The sequence below is a fragment of the Oncorhynchus nerka genome, linkage group LG3, assembly GCF_034236695.1.
Source record: "Oncorhynchus nerka isolate Pitt River linkage group LG3, Oner_Uvic_2.0, whole genome shotgun sequence".
NCBI lineage: Eukaryota > Metazoa > Chordata > Actinopteri > Salmoniformes > Salmonidae > Oncorhynchus > Oncorhynchus nerka.
This window is the reverse complement of record NC_088398.1, coordinates 34,996,120-35,016,220: the sequence shown is the minus strand read 5'-3', so window position 1 is coordinate 35,016,220 and position 20,101 is coordinate 34,996,120. Positions and strand designations below refer to the sequence as shown.

The window sequence follows — 20,101 nt, the reverse complement described above, 5'->3', positions numbered from 1 at the left end:
ATTAATCGGTCGACCTCTACTCTAGAGACAATACCTCTCTCATCGTCACTCAATGCCTAGGTTTACCTCCACTGTATTCACACTGTATTTACCTCCACTGTATTCACCTACCATACCCGTGGCTGTATATCATGCCTTGAATCTATTCTTCCGTGCCCAGAAACCTGCTCCTTTTACTCTCTGTTCCGAACGCACTTTTGTCTTTAGCCGTACCTTTATCCTACTCCTCCTCTGTTCCTCTGGTGATGTAGAGGTTAATCCAGGCCCTGCAGTGCCTAGCTCCACTCCCATTCTCCAGGCGCTCTCAGTTGTTGACTTCTGTAACCGTAAAAGCCTTGGTTTCATGCATGTTAAAACTTCTTGTGACTCAAATCCGGATCCCGGGAGCGTAATCATCGCCTGACACGAATTAGCATAACGCAACGGACATAAATCTTCCTAGAAAATCTTCCTATTCATGAAAATCACAAGTGAAATATATTGGAACACAGCTTAGCCTTTTGTTAATCACCCTGTCATCTCAGATTTTCAAAATATGCTTTACAGCCAATGCTAGACAAGCATTTGTGTAAGTTTATCATAGCCTCGCATAGCATTATGCCTTGCTAGCAGCAGGCAACCTTGTCACGGAAATCAGAAAATCAATCAAATTAAATTGTTTACCTTTGATGAACTTCGGATGTTTTCACGCACGAGACTCCCAGGTAGATAGCCAAAGTTTATTTTTTCCCAAAATATTATTTTTGTAGTCGAAACAGCTCCGTTTGTTCTTCACGTTTGGCTGAGAAATCGCCCGGAAATTGTGGTCACCACAACGCCGTAATATCCATAATCCATAATATCGACAGAAACATGGCAAACGTCGTTTAGAATCCATCCTCAAGGTGTTTTTCTAATATCTATTCGATAATATATCCGTCGGGACAATTTGTTTTTCTCTAGGACCGATTGAAGTAATGGCTACCTCTGTATTTTACGCGAGAATCTCTCTCGGAGCCACCATGTGACCACTTACGCAATGTATAGCCTGCGGCTATTCTTCAACAGAAATGCGTAAAACTACGTCACAATGCTGTAGACACCTTGGGGAATACGTAGAAAGCGTAAGCTCGTTGATGGTACATTCACAGCCAAATAGGGAGTCATTGGAAAGCAGTGCTTTCAAAACCTGGGGCACTTCCGGATTGGATTTTTCTGTTATACTCACAGACAATATCTTTACAGTTTTGGAAACGTTAGTGTTTTCTATCCTAAGCTGTCAATTATATGCATATTCTAGCATCTTTTCCTGACAAAATATCCTGTTTAAAATGGGAACTTAGTTTTTTCAAAAATTAAAATACTGCCCCCTAGTACCAACAGGTTAACATGAGAAGCCTCCTCCCTAAATTTGTTTTATTCACTGCTTTAGCACACACTGCCAACCCGGATGTCCTAGTAGTGTCTGAATCCTGGCTTAGGAAGGCTACCAAAAACCCTGAAATTTCCATTCCTAACTATAACATTTTCCAACAAGACAGAACTGCCAAAGGGGGTGGAGTTGAAATCTACTGCAGAGATAGCCTGCAGAGTTCTGTCATACTATACCCAAACAATCCACCTTTCCAGAAACAAGTCTCTCACCGTTGCTGCTTGCTATTGACCACCTTCTGCCCCCAGCTGTGCCCTGGACACCATATGTGAATTGATTGCCCCCCATCTATCGTCAGAGCTCGTACTGTTAGGTGACCTAAACTGGGACATGCTTAACACCCCGGCTGTCCTACAATCTAAGCTAGATGCCCTCAATCTCACACAAATTATCAATGAACCTACCAGGTACAACCCCAAATCCGCAAACACGGGCACCCTCATAGATATCATCCTAACCAACCTGCCCTCCAAATACACCTCTGCTGTCTTCAACCAGGATCTCAGCGATCACTGCCTCATTGCCTGCGTCCTTAATGGGTCTGCGGTCAAACGACCTCATTCCGTCAGTAGAGGATGCCTGGTTATTCTTTAGAAGTGCTTTCCTCACCATCTTAAATAAGCATGCCCCATTAAAAAAAAAATTAGAACCAGGAACACATATAGTCCTTGGTTCACTCCAGACCTGACTGCCCTTGACCAGCACAAAAACATTCATACACAGGCAGTTAGGAAAGACAAGGCTAGCTTTTTCAAACAGAAATTTGCATCCTGTAGCACAAACTCCCCAAAAGTTCTGGAACACTGTAAAGTCCATGGCGAATGAGAACACCTCCTCCCAGCTGCCCAATAAATCCACTATAATTGGGAATTTCAAGCATTTTTCTACGTCTGGCCATGCTTTCCACCTGGCTACCCCTACCCGGTCAACAGCCCTGCATCCCCCACAGCAACTTGCCCAAGCCCCCCGCATTTCTCCTTCACCCAAATCCAGATAGCCAATGTTCTGAAAGAGCTGCAAAATCTATTATCCGCCGCAATTGTTGCAACCCATTTTACTAGCCTGTTCAACCTCTTTTTTGTATTGTCTGAGATCCCCAAAGATTGGAAAGCTGCCTCGGTCATTCCCCTCTTCAAAGGGGGAGACACTCTAGACGCAAACTGTTACAGATCTATATCTCCCTCACTAACTTTAAGCACCAGCTGTCAGAGCAGCTCACAGATCACTGCATCTGTCATAGCCCATCTGTAAATAGCCCATCCAACTACCTCACCCCCATACTATTATTATTTTTGTTTTCCTTTGCACCCCAGTATCTTTACTTGCACATTCATCTTCTGCACATCTATCACTCCAGTGTTTAATTGCTAAATTGTAATTATTTCGCAACTATGGCCTATTTATTGCCTTACCTCCCTTATCTTACCTCATTTGCACACACTGTATATAGACTTTTTCTATTGTGTTATTGACTGTATGTTTGTTTATTCAATGTGTAACTCTGTGTTGTTGTTTGTGTCGCACTGTTTTGCTTTATCTTGGCCAGGTCGCAGTTGTAAATGAGAACTTGTTCTCAACTGGCCTACCTGGTGAAATAAAGACTTTCACTTGACAAACTAGAAAAAACATCAATAGTGATGTTGATCCATATTGAGACTTCCTCAATATAGTCAGAATTTATCTAAGATAACTCAAGAAATCTAACATTAATTTAGTTATTTTTGCCGAGGAGATCTTAGTCCAGGAATTTTACATCTAACTGAGATGTTTGGTGCATTATTTGTCAATGAAATAACGTGCTTGAAAATGAGTCGTCTCTCGTTGAATGACAAACACTTCATTGAAGAATCCCTACTGTTGACCAATCAACAAGGTGCGTAGACTTCGTTGACCAAGGTGCGTAGACTTCAGCTACTGGCGTGCACGAACATCCGAAAAAACCCTTGCCAAAGACCAAAGCGAACAAAAATATACCAAAATGTCATAATACAGTGCAATCAGAAAGTATTTAGACCCCTTGACTTTATCTACATTTTGTTACATTTACAGCCTTATTCTAAAATTGATTAAATAGAGGAAAAAATCTATCTACACACAATACCCCAAATCTTCAGAGACTTGTCCCTTAGCCACTCATGCAATGTCTTGGCTGTGTGCGTAGGGTCCCTGTTCTGTCCTGAGTGCTCTGGAGCAGGTTTTGATTAAGGATATCTCTGTACTTTGCTCCATAAATCTTATCCCTCGATCCTGACTAGTCTCCCAGTCCCTGCCACTGAAAAACATACCCACAGCATGATGCTGCCGCCATGCTTCACCGTAGGGATGGTGCCAGGTTTCCTCCGGACGCGACGCTTGACATTCAGGCCAAATAGTTCAATCTTGGTTTCATCAGACCAGAGAATCTTGTTTCTAATGGTCAGAGTCCTTTAGGTGCCTTTTGGCAAACTCCAAGCGGGCAGTCTTGTGCCTTTTACTGAGAAGTGGCAATTACTCACCACGAACTGGAAAAAGCTTTTTCCTTTAATGAGTCCGACGTGAAGGATATACTGCTTTCCCGGGAACAGGTCCAAATCCCCGTCATTTGCGTGAAGAGAAGACTGAGAAAAAGGGGGTGTGGTTCGGGCTGCCTACTAAGAATTCGAAGGCAAGCGAGTAAAACCCCATTGCCATCCCGTCCTTTTGGTCAACGTGCAGTCATTGGAAAATAAAATCGATGACCTATGAGCAAGATTATACTACCAACAGGACATTAAAAACTGTAATATCTTATGATTCACCGAGTCGTGGCTGAATAACATACAGCTGGCAGTTTATATGCTCTATCGGCAGGATAGTTTTGCAGACTCTGGTAAGACATGTGTGGTCTTATCAACAGCTGGTGCAGATATCTATCTTTTGCCTGGAGATAGTGTGGTCTTATCATGAGATACTATCTGCCTGGAGAGTTTTAAGCTGTATTTTACCGTAGCTGTCTACATTCCAGCACAGACCGATGCTGGCACTAAGTCCACACTCAATGAGCTGTATACCACCATAAGAAAACAAGAAAATGCTCATCCAGACACGGCACTCCTAGTGGCTGGGGACTTTAATGCAAGGAAACTTAAATCAGTTTTACCAAATTTCTACCAGCATGTTAATAAATGTGCAACCAGAGGGAAAAAAAACTTTAGACCACCTATACTCCACACAGAGAGATGTGTACAGAGCTCTCCCTCGCCCTCCATTTGGCAAATCTAACCATAATTCTATCCTCCTGATTACATGCAAAAATGTAAGCAGGAAGCACCAGTGACTCGGTCAATTAAAAAAGTGGTCAGTTAAAGCAGATGCTAAGCTGCTTTGCTAGCACAGACTGGAATATGTTCTGGAATTCTTGTCCCTGAACAAAGGGAGGGTCAAAATCAAGGTCTGGTGTGGCCACCAGCTGCATTAAGCTCAGTCCGATGATGCTGTGACACACTGCCCCAGACCATAACAGACCCTCCACTTCCAAATCGTTCCCGCTCCAAAGTGCAGGCCTCGGTGTAACGCTCATTCCTTCGCCACTGCGAGGACGATCAGCTGTCCGTCTTGTTTCCCTGTAGCGCTGTCTTAGGCGTCTCACAGTACAGACAATTTATTTCTCTGGCCACTTCTGCAGTCCTCATGCCTCCTTGCAGCATGCCTAAGGCACGTTCACACAGATGAGCAGGGACCCTGGGCATCTTTCTTTTGGTGTTTTTCAGAGTCAGTAGAAATGCCTCTTTGAAAAGTTTTCATAACTGTGACCTTAATTGCCTACCGTCTGTAAGCTGTTAGTGTCTTAACGACCGTTCCACAGGTGCATTTTCATTAATTGTTTATGGTTCATTGAACATCCATGGGAAACAGTGTTTAAACCCTTTACCATGAAGATCTGTGAAATTATTTGGATTTTTACAAATTATCTTTGCAAGACAGGGTCCTGAAAAAGGGATGTTTCTTTTTTTTCCTGAGTTTAGAAGTCAGACCTAACTTGATGGATTATGTCAGGGATGGCGATCTGAAACGAGCTCATATAGGCCTAGTTCAATTGTTTCATATTCCAAATACAGTTGGCTAGACTTTCACATTACATCCAGTAGTTGAATTATTCAGAATGTTGTCCCCAAACTAAATGAAGCCCGTTTACATTCACTAGACTTTCCACATACTAGACAGCTAATGAATATAATCGACAATGTTAGTGTCATTGAGACCACCTCAATTTAATTTAGAATCAAACACTAGACCACTATGTTGGCTACATTGTTTGATATAATTTAAGATTCAATGTTTCAGGAAATGGCAGTTACAGGTTTTTCTGAAATTCTAAATGCTCCAACTCCACTGACCCCCTCCGGATCTCCCCTCTACCCAACATTAGGCCTATATCAGCAACAACTTGTCATAAACTCATAGGGAGAGCCCTGGTTGTACATTAAAATGTATTTCTAGTTACTGTAGCTACTTAAGAGCAGCCAAATAACAAGTACCATTCCTACCAAGGCACTCTTATGCCAACATCAATATTAGAGGAAAAAAATGCATATGCCTTTGATTTGAGTGGTGTGGGTGTCGTACGTGTGCCGTCGTGGGGTCCGGGGCCGGGAGTGCAGCCACGAGGTGGTACTCGTAAAAATACTTCAAGGTTAGCAGGTCTGTTAATAACAAACATGTCTCGTTCTTTTAACATAACATTAGTTACAATGTTCGTTGCTTTAGAAGACGACATGGATCAAATCAGTGGTTCTATTTTACGAATTTGAATTAATGGGACATTGTAATGCAATAGTTAATGCAATAGAATGGTGCTTTCAGAGATCCTCTCATTTGTTGTCTTATTCGTTGTCTCAAATTATGTCAATCAAATGAGTCCGGAGACACTGTGCTAATGCCTCAATTAGCTCTGCTGTCTGTAAAGAAAAAGGGCGGGCTGAAGGTTGGTTATTCGGGTGCTGGCAGCCATTGACATGTCGGCAGGTTGAAATCTAAATCCCTCAAAGAACTCTTACGTACCCCTAGAATCTTTAAATCTTGTTAATATCAGTTTTGGAAGATACTGACTTTATGACCAAAGTTCTACCACTTTTGCAACTAATACAATTGTTTATGACTAATACTGATAGCATATAGACAGTTTTGAACCAGATATGTTGATATGTCTTTAAGATTGTCATGATTCAGGAAACCAGACATGATTCAGGAACCCCCCCCCCCCCCCCCCATCAATCTACAGACAATACAACATCATGACAAAGCTAAACAGGTTTCTCTGTACTTTGCTCTGTTCATCGTTCCCTCAACCCTGACTAATCTCCCAGTCCCTGCCGCTGAAAAACATACCCACAGCATGATGCTGCCACCATGCTTCACAGTAGTGCCAGGTTTCCTCCAGACATGACAGTTGGCATTCAGGCCAAATCGTTCAATATTGGTTTCATCAGACCAGAGAATCTTGATTCTCATGCTGGTGCCTTTTGGCAAACGCCAAGCTGGAGTGGCATCCGTCTGGCTACTCTACCATAAACGTCTGATTGGTGGAGTGCTGCAGAGAAGGTTGTCCTTCTGGAAGGTTCTCCCATCTCCACAAAGGAATTCTACAGCTTTGTCAGAGTAACCATCTGGTTCTTGGTCACCTCCCTGAACAAGGTCCTTCTCCCCCAATTGCTCAGTTTGGCCGGACGGCCAGCTCTAGGAAGTCTTGGTGGTTCCAAACCTCTTCCATTTAAGAATGATGGAAGCCACTGTGTTCTTGGGGACCTTCAATGCTGCAGACTTTTTTTTTGGTACCCTTCCCCAGATCAGTGACTCGACACAATCCGGTCTCGAAGCTCTATGAACAAGTGCTTCAACCTCATGACTTGGTGTTTGCTCTGACATGCACTGTCAACTGTGGGACCTTATATAGACAGGTGTATGCCTTCCCAAATAATGTCCAATCAACTGAATTTACCACAAGTGGACTTGGAATCACGTTTTTGATTTGTCATTATGATGTATTGTGTGAAGATTGATAAGGAAAAACAACAACAATTTAATCAATTTTAGAATAAGACTAATGTAACAAAATGTGGAAAAAGTCAAGGGGTCTGAATACTTTCCAAATGCACTGTCATATAACGTATGTATATAAATAACTATTATAGGTTAATATATTAACATCTGATTTATTTTTCCCAACTCAAACATCCTTACATTCATGAGCTAACGTTAACATCACAAACAACTGTCATTAAAGATATGGAAATGCTCAGAACTTGAGATTCTTGACCAATCAAGTTTCAAATCAAATCAAATTGTATTTGTCATATACACATGGTTAGCAGATGTTAATGCGAGTGTAGCGAAATGCTTGTGCTTCTAGTTCCGACAATGCAGTAATAACCAACGAGTAATCTAGCTAACAATTCCAAAACTACTACCTTATACACATAAATGTAAAGGGATAAAGAATATGTACATAAAGATACATGAATGAGTGATGGTACAGAGCGGCATAGGCAAGATGCAGTAGATGGTATCGAGTACAGTATATACATATGAGATGAGTATGTAAACAAAGTGGCATAGTTTAAAGTGGCTAGTGATATATGTTACATCAATTCCCATCAATTCCCATTATTAAAGTGGCTGGAGTTGAGTCAGTGTGTTGGCAGCAGCCACTCAATGTTAGTGGTGGCTGTTTAACAGTCTGATGGCCTTGAGATAGAAGCTGTTTTTCAGTCTCTCGGTCCCAGCTTTGATGCACCTGTACTGACCTCGCCTTCTGGACGATAGCGGGGTGAACAGGATGTGGCTCGGGTGGTTGTTGTCCTTGATGATCTTTATGGCCTTCCTGTGACATCGGGTGGTGTAGGTGTCCTGGAGGGCAGGTAGTTTGCCCCCGGTGATGCGTTGTGCAGACCTCACTACCCTCTGGAGAGCCTTACGGTTGTGGGCGGAGCAGTTGCCGTACCAGGCGGTGATACAGCCCGACAGGATGCTCTCGATTGTGCATCTGTAGAAGTTTGTGAGTGCTTTTGGTGACAAGCCGAGTTTCTTCAGCCGCCTGAGGTTGGAGAGGCACTGCTGCGCCTTCTTCACGATGCTGTCTGTGTGGATGGACCAATTCAGTTTGTCTGTGATGTGTACGCCGAGGAACTTAAAACTTACTACCCTCTCCACTACTGTTCCATCGATGTGGATAGGGGGGTGTTCCCTCTGCTGTTTCCTGAAGTCCACAATCATCTCCTTAGTTTTGTTGACGTTGAGTGTGAGCTTATTTTCCTGACACCACACTCCGAGGGCCCTCACCTCCTCCCTGTTAGCCGTCTCGTCGTTGTTGGTAATCAAGCCTACCACTGTTGTGTCGTCCACAAACTTGATGATTGAGTTGGAGGCGTGCGTGGCCACGCAGTCGTGGGTGAACAGGGAGTACAGGAGAGGGCTCAGAACGCACCGTTGTGGGGCCCCAGTGTTGAGGATCAGCGGGGTGGAGATGTTGTTTCCTAACCTCCCCACCTGGGGGCGGCCCGTCAGGAAGTCCAGTACCCAGTTGCACAGGGCGGGGTCGAGACCCAGGGTCTCGAGCTTGATGACGAGTTTGGAGGGTACTATGGTGTTAAATGCTGAGCTGTAGTCGATGAACAGCATTCTCACATAGGTATTCCTCTTGTCCAGATGGGTTAGGGCAGTGTGCAGTGTGGTTGAGATTGCATCGTCTGTGGACCTATTTGGGCGGTAAGCAAATTGGATTGGGTCTAGGGTGTCAGGTAGGGTGGAGGTGATATGGTCCTTGACTAGTCTCTCAAAGCACTTCATGATGACGGAAGTGAGTGCTACGGGGCGGTAGTCGTTTAGCTCAGTTACCTTAGCTTTCTTGGGAACAGGAACAATGGTGGCCCTCTTGAAACATGTGGGAACAGCAGACTGGGATAGGGATTGATTGAATATGTCCGTAAACACACCAGCCAGCTGGTCTGCGCATGCTCTGAGGGCGCAGCTGGGGATGCCGTCTGGGCCTGCAGCCATGCGAGGGTTAACACGTTTAAATGTTTTACTCACCTTGGCTGCAATGAAGGAGAGTCCGCATGTTTTGGTTGCGGGCCGTGTCAGTGGCACTGTATTGTCCTCAAAGCGGGCAAAAAAGTTATTTAGTCTGCCTGGGAGTAAGGCATCCTGGTCCGTGACTGGGCTGGTTTTCTTTTTGTAATCCGTGATTGACTGTAGACCCTGCCACATACCTCTTGTGTCTGAGCCGTTGAATTGCGATTCTACTTTGTCTCTATACTGACGCTTAGCTTGTTTGATTGCCTTGCGGAGGGAATAGCTACACTGTTTGAATTCAGTCATGTTTCCGGTCACCTTAAAAGCAGTGGTTCGCGCTTTCAGTTTCACGCGAATGCTGCCATCAATCCACGGTTTCTGGTTTGGGAATGTTTTAATCATTGATATGGGAACGTTTGCGTTGTCATGTGGCATCACCCGTTTGCTATGCCATTGTTCACACGGACGGTGGCTGTTTGGGATATTTCAAGTCAAGAGGAACACACAACGGTAGGCTATTAGCGAACATAACTCACTCCAAACTCTTTTTGCGTCAGTAATGGTGGAAAAAAAACTTGGCCAAATCAATTAATTCAGTCCCCCTATAACATCAGTAAAGCCAAAGAAAATCTCTGCATGATGTACAGTATATCACTCCAACCGTTTGATAACATTGACCACATGGCTATCCATTCTCACCCTTCACCTGTCCCCTTTCTCCCAGGTGACCTCTCTCCTCCGTCGTGTCCTCCCCGAGGTGACGCCTGTGCGCCTGGCCAGCATCATCGGCGTCAAGGCCCTGCCGCCTGCTGATATCAGTGACATCATCCACTCGACTGAGAAGGGTGACTGGAACAAGCTGGGCATCCTGGACATGTTCCTGGGCTGCATCGCCAAGGCACTCACCGTGCAGCTCAAGGCCAAGGGGACCACCATTTCCGGCACGGCGGGCATGGCGGCAGGCAAAGGTGTTACCACGGTCACACTGCCCATGATCTTCAACTCCAGGTGAGACCACAACTTTGAGATGTACCTGGGTGACGGTGTTGTTCCTTCGGCATGAAATTAAATAAAATTGTAAAAATAAACAGTGAAATGGGGAGGGACTATGACTATGTGGGCTTCTCCTATTAAAAAAGCTTGTTTTTGTTTTCTTTTGCTAGACGTTTTGCAGGGTTGTGCCCTAACAACCCTGGTACTATAAAGGTAGCCCACCTGGATGGGTTATCAAAAACAATACATGACTTCATCAACAAGCATTTTGAGATATTCTCAAACTAATTCTCATTTGTGGTTGTTTGTATATTGTCTTATCAGATGCGATTTCTCCTTGTTTTGCTTATCATATCTCTAGTATTATGTCCCACACTGAACACATTGGTGGAACACTGCCTCTCTCCATGTGCAGCTACATTCGCCGGGGGGAGAGCCACTGGTGGATGAAGGGATCCACTCCCCCTCAGATTGCTGAGATCATCATCAAGCTGGTCAAAGACATGGCTGCCGGACACCTGTCGGACGCCTGGTCTCGGGTGACGAAGAACGCCATTGCTGAGACCATCATCGCCCTCACCAAGATGGAGGAGGAGCATCGCTCGCCAGTCCGCTGCATCGCCACCACCCGGGTACGGCTGTTTTCATATCACACTACCGCGCGCCTTGGTTCAAATACTATTTCAATTACTTTCACATACATTTCGAAGTATTTATTTATATATGTGTGTGTATGTGTGTGTATATATATATGTGTGTGTATATATACATATGTATATGTGTATATATATATGTATATTTATATATGTATATGTATGTGTGTGTATATGTGTGTGTATATATATATGTGTATGTGTGTGTGTGTGTATATATATATATACAGTTGGGCAAAAAAGTATTTAGTCAGCCACCAATTGTGCAAGTTCTCCCACTTAAAAAGATGAGAGAGGCCTGTAATTTTCATCATAGGTACACTTCAACTATGACAGAAAAAATGAGAGAAAGAAATCCAGAAAATCACATTGTAGGATTTTTAATGAATTTATTTGCAAATTATGGTGGAAAATAAGTATTTGCTCACCTACAAACAAGCAAGATTTCTGTCTCTCACAGACCTGTAACTTCTTCTTTAAGAGGCTCCTCTGTCCTCCACTCATTACCTGTATTAATGGCACCTGTTTGAACTTTTTATCAGTATAAAAGACACCTGTCCACAACCTCAAACAGTCACACTCCAAACTCCACTATGGCCAAGACCAAAGAGTTGTCAAAGGACACCAGAAACAAAATTGTAGACCTGCACCAGGCTGGGAAGACTGAATCTGCAATAGGTAAGCAGTTTGGTTTGAAGAAATCAACTGTGGGAGCAATTATTAGGAAATGGAAGACATACAAGACCACTGATAATCTCCCTCGATCTGGGGCTCCACGCAAGATCTCACCCCGTGGGGTCAAAATGATCACAAGAAAGGTGAGCAAAAATCCCAGAACCACACGGGGGGACCTAGTGAATGACCTGCAGAGAGCTGGGAACCAAAGTAACAAAGCCTACCATCAGTAACACACTACGCCACCAGGGACTCAAATCCTGCAGTGCCAGACGTGTCCCCCTGCTTAAGCCAGTACATGTCCAGGCCCGTCTGAAGTTTGCTAGAGAGCATTTGGATGTTCCAGAAGAAGATTGGGAGAATGTCATGTGGTCAGATGACACCAAAATAGAACTTTTTGGAAAAAACTCAACTCGTCGTGTTTGGAGGACAAAGAATGCTGAGTTGCATCCAAAGAACACCATACCTACTGTGAAGCATGGGGGTGGAAACATCATGCTTTGGGGCTGTTTTTCTGCAAAGGGACCAGGACGACTGATCCGTGTAAAGGAAAGAATGAATGGGGCCATGTATTGTGAGATTTTGAGTGAAAACCTCCTTCCATCAGCAAGGGCATTGAAGATGAAACGTGGCTGGGTCTTTCAGCATGACAATGATCCCAAACACACCGCCCGGGCAACGAAGGAGTGGCTTCGTAAGAAGCACTTCAAGGTCCTGGAGTGGCCTAGCCAGTCTCCAGATCTCAACCCCATAGAAAATCTTTGGAGGGAGTTAAAAGTCCGTGTTGCCCACCAACAGCCCCAAAACATAACTGCTCTAGAGGAAATCTGCATGGAGGAATGGACCAAAATACCAGCAACAGTGTGTTAAAACCTTGTGAAGACTTACAGAAAACATTTGACCTCTGTCATTGCCAACAAAGGGTATATAACAAAGTATTGAGATGAACTTTTGTTATTGACCAAATACTTATTTTCCACCATAATTTGCAAATAAATTCATTAAATCATACAATGTGATTTTCTGGATTTTTTTCTCTCTCATTTTGTCTGTCATAGTTGAAGTGTACCTATTATGAAAATTACAGGCCTCTCATCTTTTTAAGTGGGAGAACTTGTACAATTGGTGTCTGACTAAATACTTTTTTGCCCCACTGTGTGTATATATATATATATACGTACGTATGTGTGTGTGTGTGTATATGTATGTGTGTGTGTATATATATATATATATATATATATATATGTGTGTGTGTGTGTATATGTATATATATATATGTGTGTGTGTATGTATGTATGTGTATATATATATGTGTGTGTATAATTTTTTTATCTTTTAATACAGTAGTTTAATATTGGAATGTGTTTGGAAATACACTTGGAAAGTATTGGCATGTATTTAAAATCAAATAAATACAACCATGCATTTGAACCTAGGTGTATTTGAAATAATGCATTTGTAAATAAGTATTTGAAAAAAATGTCAAATAGTAAGACATTATAGTTGGACATTATCATTTATAGGACATTATTTAAAAATTATTTAAAATATTTTGGCCACATTATTTGAAAATAATCAATACACAGAAAGTAAGTAGCTATAACAAATAATCAAAATACACATGTATTTGAACACAGGTCTGGCGTGTGGGTGAAGCATTTGTATGAACTGCGCTCTGTCTGTGTGTGTGACAGATGTTTGTCCTTACACATATGTCAGGTTAGTGTATTTGAGTACATTCTTGGGATATTCTCCTTTATCCTCTCTGTCCTCTCTCTCTGTACTGTAGTTGTGGCTGGCCCTGGCCTCTCTGTGTGTGTTGGACCAGGATCATGTGGACAGGCTGTCCTCGGGCCGCTGGATGGGCAAAGATGGACAGCAGAAACAGATGGTAACTTGTCCATATTGGCCTCATAGAACATGTGCACTTTGGCAAAGCAATATAGAGTCAAGACTTTGCATTGTAACTTGTAACCAATACAATCAGAAGCTGTTTTCAATTGTAAGCACTCAAAAGCGAATTCCTTAGAAATACGATCATTTTTAAATTTCCATTCATAGACTATATGGTAAATCAATTTTAATTCAATCAATTTATGACAGCATCCCTTTTGATTTAAACAAAACTTCCATACATGTTTGCTCATGGAAGTAGGACCTGAATGCCAAAACTTTCACAAGATTAAGGTGCTCAGTTGAACTGTTTGCATACCCCCCATGTCTTTATCACTGGAAAAGATAAACAATTTGAGTATTCCTTAAAAATAAATTGCATATGTTGTAGCTTAGACCTTAATTCACATCATCTGAGGTTTTAGTGTTGTGCTCTTGAATTCAGGGTGAGTGTAATTTCAATCATAGAAATAGGATTCATAGAATGGATCCCATCAGACCACTGCAGTTTAGCTGGTACACCATTGAAATGTAAATGTTAACTTCTAAATACTATCACAAAGATGACCGCAGGTCCATCCACCTTAGCATGTAAACTTAAATGGTCATGCCTATTCTGTTATGTATATATTGACATTATTTTATTGACATTATTGACATTAAAAAACAAACATATATTCCCATTCAAGTCTTTATAATATAATTTAAAAGTTTACTTAAAATGTTATTCCCAGGCTTCCCGGGTGGCGCAGTGGTTAAGTGCGCTGTACTGCAGCTCCAGCTGTGCCACCAGAGACTCTTTGGATGGCGCTGTGATAAGAAGCAGTGTGGCTTGGTTGGGTTGTGTATCGGAGGGCGCATGACTTTCAACCTTTGTCTCTCCCAAGCCCGTACGGGAGTTGTAGCGATGAGACAAGATAGTAGCTACTAAACCACGAAATTGGGTAAAAAAAAGGGGGTAAAATTCAACAAAAAATAAAAAATAAAATGTTATTCCAATTTTAGCATAATTAGCAGCCAAAACATGATGTGTGTTCAAGAACATGTCTCAACAGAGGCGGGCACAACACAAAAATCTTAAGACATAAAGGTCTAAGCTACAACATATGTGAAGATTTTTTTAAAAATCTGAGGTTATTTTTTTGTCATTGTTGTTCAGACACTACTACCCGTAAGTCGCCACCACCCCCACACTGTCCGTTGGTTGAGCATGTTGAACTGCCATGTACCCGCGCCCGGCTGCGCCTTTTCCACAGTTGTCTGGTCGAGTGTATAGCTAGCTACAGTTGAAGTCGGAAGTTTACGTACACTTAGGTTGGAGTCATTAAAACTCATTTTTCAACACTCCACAAATGTCTTGTCTAGTGTTTTGGCAAGTCTTTGTGCATGACACAAGTAATTTTTCCAACAATTGTTTACAGGCAGGTTATTTAACTTATAATTCATTGTATCACAATTCACAAAACATACAATATGTTGACTGTGCCTCTAAACAGCTTGGAAAATTCCAGAAAATGTCAGGCTTTAGAAGCTTCTGATAGGCTAATTGACCTAATTTGAGTCAATTGGAGGTGTACATGTGGATGTATTTCAAGGCCTACATTCAAGGGGGAGGCTTGCAAGCTGAAGAACACCATCCCAACCGTGAAGCACGGGGGTGGCAGCATCATGTTGTGGGGGATGCTTTGCTGCAGGAGGTACTGGTGCACTTCACAAAATAGATGGCATCATGTGGTAGGAAAATTATGTGGATATATTAAATACAAATCTCAAGACATCAGGCAGGAAGTTAAAGCTTGGTCGCAAATGGGTCTTCCAAATGAACAATGACCCCAAGCATGCTTCCAAAGTTGTGTCAAAATGGCTTAGGGACAACAAAGTCAAGGTATTGGAGTGGCCATCACAAAGCCCTGACCTCAATGCTATCGAAATGTGTGGGCAGAACTGAAAAGGCGTGTGCGAGCAAGGAGGCCTACAAACCTGACTCGGTTACACCAGCTCTGTCAGGAGGAATGGGCCAAAATTCACCCAACATTTTGTGGGAAGCTTGTGGAAGGCTACCCGAAACGTTTGACCCAAGTTAAACACTTTAAAGGCAATGCTACTAAATTCTAATTGAGTGTATGTAAACTTCTGACCCACTGGGAATGTGATGAAATAAATCATTCTCTCTACTATTATTCTGACATTTCACATTCTTAAAATAAAGTGGTGATCCTAACTGACCTTAAGACAGGGAATTGTTACTAGGATTAAATTTCAGGAATTGTAAAGACTTTAAATGTATTTGGCTAAGGGGTATGTAAACTTCCGACTTCAACTGGCTGTTTTTATGTTATCCAGAGCGTTGGTGACTGTAACTGTGCTGCTGGCAACAATTTAAATATGTGTGAGTGCTCTGAAATTGGAGTAGATAGCCAGAGCGAATTTACCAGCTATGTCTATCGACAGTTGTCGCAGTACCATCATGAACATTCTATTGAAATGGTTACTTGCATAGTGGAGTCTTTTGTTTAGACGTGTTGCTAGCTAGCTGAACAATGAGCCTTATTCCCAGCTCATAATGTTACTACCCTGCTTGAATCTGCAGGCAGATAACCAACCAGGTTCAATGTTAGCTAGCTGCTGTAACATTAGGCTATAACTAGCAATGCTAATGGCTCTGAGATATGAATAATATTACTACACAGATCATACACGTAACGTCAGCTAGCATTAGCTAGCTAACAGTACACTTGAACTTGAAATGAAATTTCTGTGGCTAAACCAACTAGGCTCGTAATGTAACAATTTTATTTGTGTTTACAGATGGCATGAAAGTTCACATGTTATAGAAGGCATTTCTGCCAAATGGCTTTCTTGTGAAATAGTGATGGGCGTCATACGACTAGTTTTCTTAAACTAGTCACAAATTCAAGCTGGGAGTGCCCTTTTTTTTTGCACTTGCCCCCTGAAAGGTCTGTGCACAGCCTTGCCGAGGTGTTCAGGTTGTAACCGAAAGTCTCGTGCTCCCATCCACAGCCTATGTGCGATAACCATGACGACAGCGAGACTGCAGCCATCATCCTGTGTAACATGTGTGGTAACCTGTGTACCGACTGTGACCGCTTCCTCCACCTGCACCGACGCACACGCTCCCATCAGAGACAGGTCAGTAGTACCCACATTCACCTGTAGGTGGCAATCTGCTCCCAGTCATTCCATTGCCTTCAGAAAGTATTCACAGCCCTGGACTTTTTCCACATTTTGTGTTAGACTGAATTTAAAATGTGTTAAATTAAATAACAAAAATGTCACTTGCCTACACACAATACCCCATAATGTCAAAGAGGAATGATGTTTTTAGAAATATTTTCAAATTACTTAAAAATGAAAAGCTGAAATTTCTTCAGTCAATAAGTATTCAGCCCTTTGTTATGGCAAGTCTAAATAAATTCCAGATTAAAACAAGTCACATATAGTTGCATAGATTCACTCTGTGTGCAATAATAGTGTTTAACTTCTTGATACTACCCACCCCGCAAGCGGGAGCGTAATCATAGCCTCAAACTAATTAGCATAACGCAGCGGCCATAAATATCCCTAGAAAATGTTCCTATTCATGAAAGTCACAAATGAAATATATTGAGACACAGCTTAGCCTTTTGTTAATCACACTGTCATCTCAGATTTTCAAAATATGCTTTACAGCCAACGCTAAACAAATGTACGTTTATCATCGCATAATGCTATGCTAGGCTCTGCTACCAGCAGGCAACATTTTCACGAAAATAAGAAAAGCAATCAAATTAAATCATTTACCTTTGAAGAACTTCAGATGTTTTCACTCAGGAGACTCCCAGTTAGATAGCAAATGTTAATTTTTTCCAGAAAGATCATTTTTGTAGGCTAAATAACTCCGTTTGTTCTTCACGTTTGGCTGAGAAATTGACCGGAAAATGCAGTCACTACAACGCCAAACTTTTTTCCAAATTAGCTCCATAATATCGACAGAAACATGGCAAACGTTGTTTAGAATCAATCCTCAAGGTGTTTTTCACATCTATTCAATAAAATATCCACCGGGACCATTGGTTTCTCATAAGAAGCGATTGGAAAAATGGCTACTTGTGTACTTTACGCAAGATTTTCTGCGGGAGCCATCATGTGACCACTTGCTCAATGTGGTCCCTTACGGCTATTCTTCAACATAAATGAGTAAAAATACGTCACAATGCTGTAGACACCTTGGGGAATACGTAGAAAGCGTAAGCTCATTCGGAGCCCATTCACAGCCATATAAGGAGTCTTTGGCATGCAGGGCTTTCAAAATATGGGGCACTTCCTGGTTGGATTTTTATCTGGGTTTCGCCTGTAACATCAGTTCTGTTGCACTTGCACTCACAGACAATATCTTTGCAGTTTTGGAAACGTCAGAGTGTTTTCTATCCAAAGCTGTCAATTATATGCATAGTCAAGCATCTTGTCGTGACAAAATATCCCGTTTAAAACGGGAATGTTTTTTATCCAAAAATGAAAATACTGTCCCCTAGTTACAAAAGGTTAACATGACTTTTGAACGACTACCTTATCTCTGTACCCCACACACACATAGTTACATAAATCCTAGAGGAAACCTGGTTGTCTGCTTTCCACCAGACACTGGGAGATGAATTCACCTTTCAGCAGGACAATAATCTACAACACAAGGGCAAATCTATACTGGAGTTGCTTACCAAGAAGACAGTGAATGTTCCTGAGTGGGCGAGTTACAGTTCTGACTTAAATCTACTTAAAAATCTATGGCAAGACCTGGAAATGGTTCTGTCAATGATCAACAACCAATTTGTCAAAGCCTGAAGAATTCTGAACAGAATATTGGGCAAATGTTGGACAATGCAGGTGTGGAAAGCTCTTACCCAGAAAGACCCAAAACCGTAATCGCTGCCAAAGATGCTTATACAAACTATTGACTCAGGGGTGTGAATACTTATGTCAATTAAATTTCTGTATTTCATTTTCAATCAATTAGCAACATTTTCTAAAATCATGTATTCACTATGTCATTATTGTGTATATAAATCTGTTTAGGACTTTTTTAATTCAGGCTATAAGACAAAATGTGAAATAAGTCAAGCAATATGAATACTTTCTGAAGGCACTAGACTGGGAGCCTGTCAAAATGTCATTCTTCTTTCACCTTTTTTGCCACCTGCAATAATGTGTATACCCTCATTTGTGAAGACCTGACCACCTATAAATGTTAAAGATGGTCTACACAAAATACAACCTAAAATGATTTTTCCCCCTATGTTAGCTATAGTAATTTACAAGACAGTTTTTGGACATGCATTTAGCTTAAGGTATTGATTAGTCATGCTCTGTATTTTCAATATTACCATTCATTCTGAAAATGTCTAACACCCTACAATCCAATTCATATTACAGCAGCATCCCTTTCTGACAGGAATATAATTCAACATGGCGGTAACCCTAGTCTGCTGTTTCTCTCCAGGTGTTTAAGGAGGAAGAGGAGGCAATCAAAGTGGACCTCCACGAGGGCTGTGGGAGGACAAAGCTCTTCTGGCTCATGGCTCTGGCCGACTCTAAGACCATGAAGGCCATGGTGGAGTTTAGGGAGCACACAGGTAACAGACCCTTTCTAGCCCTGTCCAGAAACAACCCCAGCTTACCATTACCCCCCTAGACACTTGTGTAGATCTGAGAGGGACTGAATATGGTTACATTTCCACCGAGCCTATTAGAAGGTAAAGTGGAGCTACTACTTGTTGCTTCTACCTTTCTAATTCTTTACGATCATAAAACGACACCGGCTGTCATGACTGTTGATCTGCCGTGTGATGTTAATGACAGGGATGTGGATGTCGTATGATCCTTTTGTTGTGCATAGCTAATGCTCTGCCTCTATGTGCAGGGAAACCAGCCTCCAGCAGCTCAGACGCCTGTAGGTTCTGTGGCACCAGGAACGGCACCGAGCTCTCAGCCGTGGGCAGTGTCTGCTCTGACCCAGACTGCCAGGTACCAACCACTCACAACATCCGTCATAATGATCATTGTTCTGAATTGCATTGATAAAGCTCTTTTCATATTCAAGTGTTCAGAGAGCTAAACTTACTTAGTCCAGTCATAGTGATCATAGTAACATATTGGATCTACAGTTGAAGTCGGAAGTTTACATACACTTAGGTTGGCGTCATTAAAACTCGTTTTTCAACCACTCCACAAATGTCTTGTTAACAAACTATAGTTTTGGCAAGTCGTTTGGGACATCTACTTTGTGCGTGGCACAAGCCATTTTTCCAACAATTTATTACAGACAGATTATTTCACTTATAATTCACTATATCACAATTCCAGTGGGTCAGAAGTTTACATACACTAAGTTGACCGTGCCTTTAAACAGCTTGAGAAATCCAGAAAATGATGTCATGGCTTTAGAATCTTCTGA

At 42.1% G+C, this 20,101-nt stretch overlaps 1 protein-coding gene across 1 annotated transcript in view; it reads left to right on the top strand.

Annotated features, from left to right (window-relative positions):
- LOC115107163 (E3 ubiquitin-protein ligase MYCBP2) overlaps positions 1-20,101 on the top strand; it is a 310,312-nt gene that overhangs the window by 258,136 nt on the left and 32,075 nt on the right. Inside the window, 6 exon segments of the mRNA XM_029630721.2 lie at positions 10,164-10,447; positions 10,848-11,064; positions 13,550-13,651; positions 16,675-16,803; positions 19,148-19,280; positions 19,568-19,671. Coding sequence (XP_029486581.2) covers positions 10,164-10,447; positions 10,848-11,064; positions 13,550-13,651; positions 16,675-16,803; positions 19,148-19,280; positions 19,568-19,671 — 969 coding nt within the window.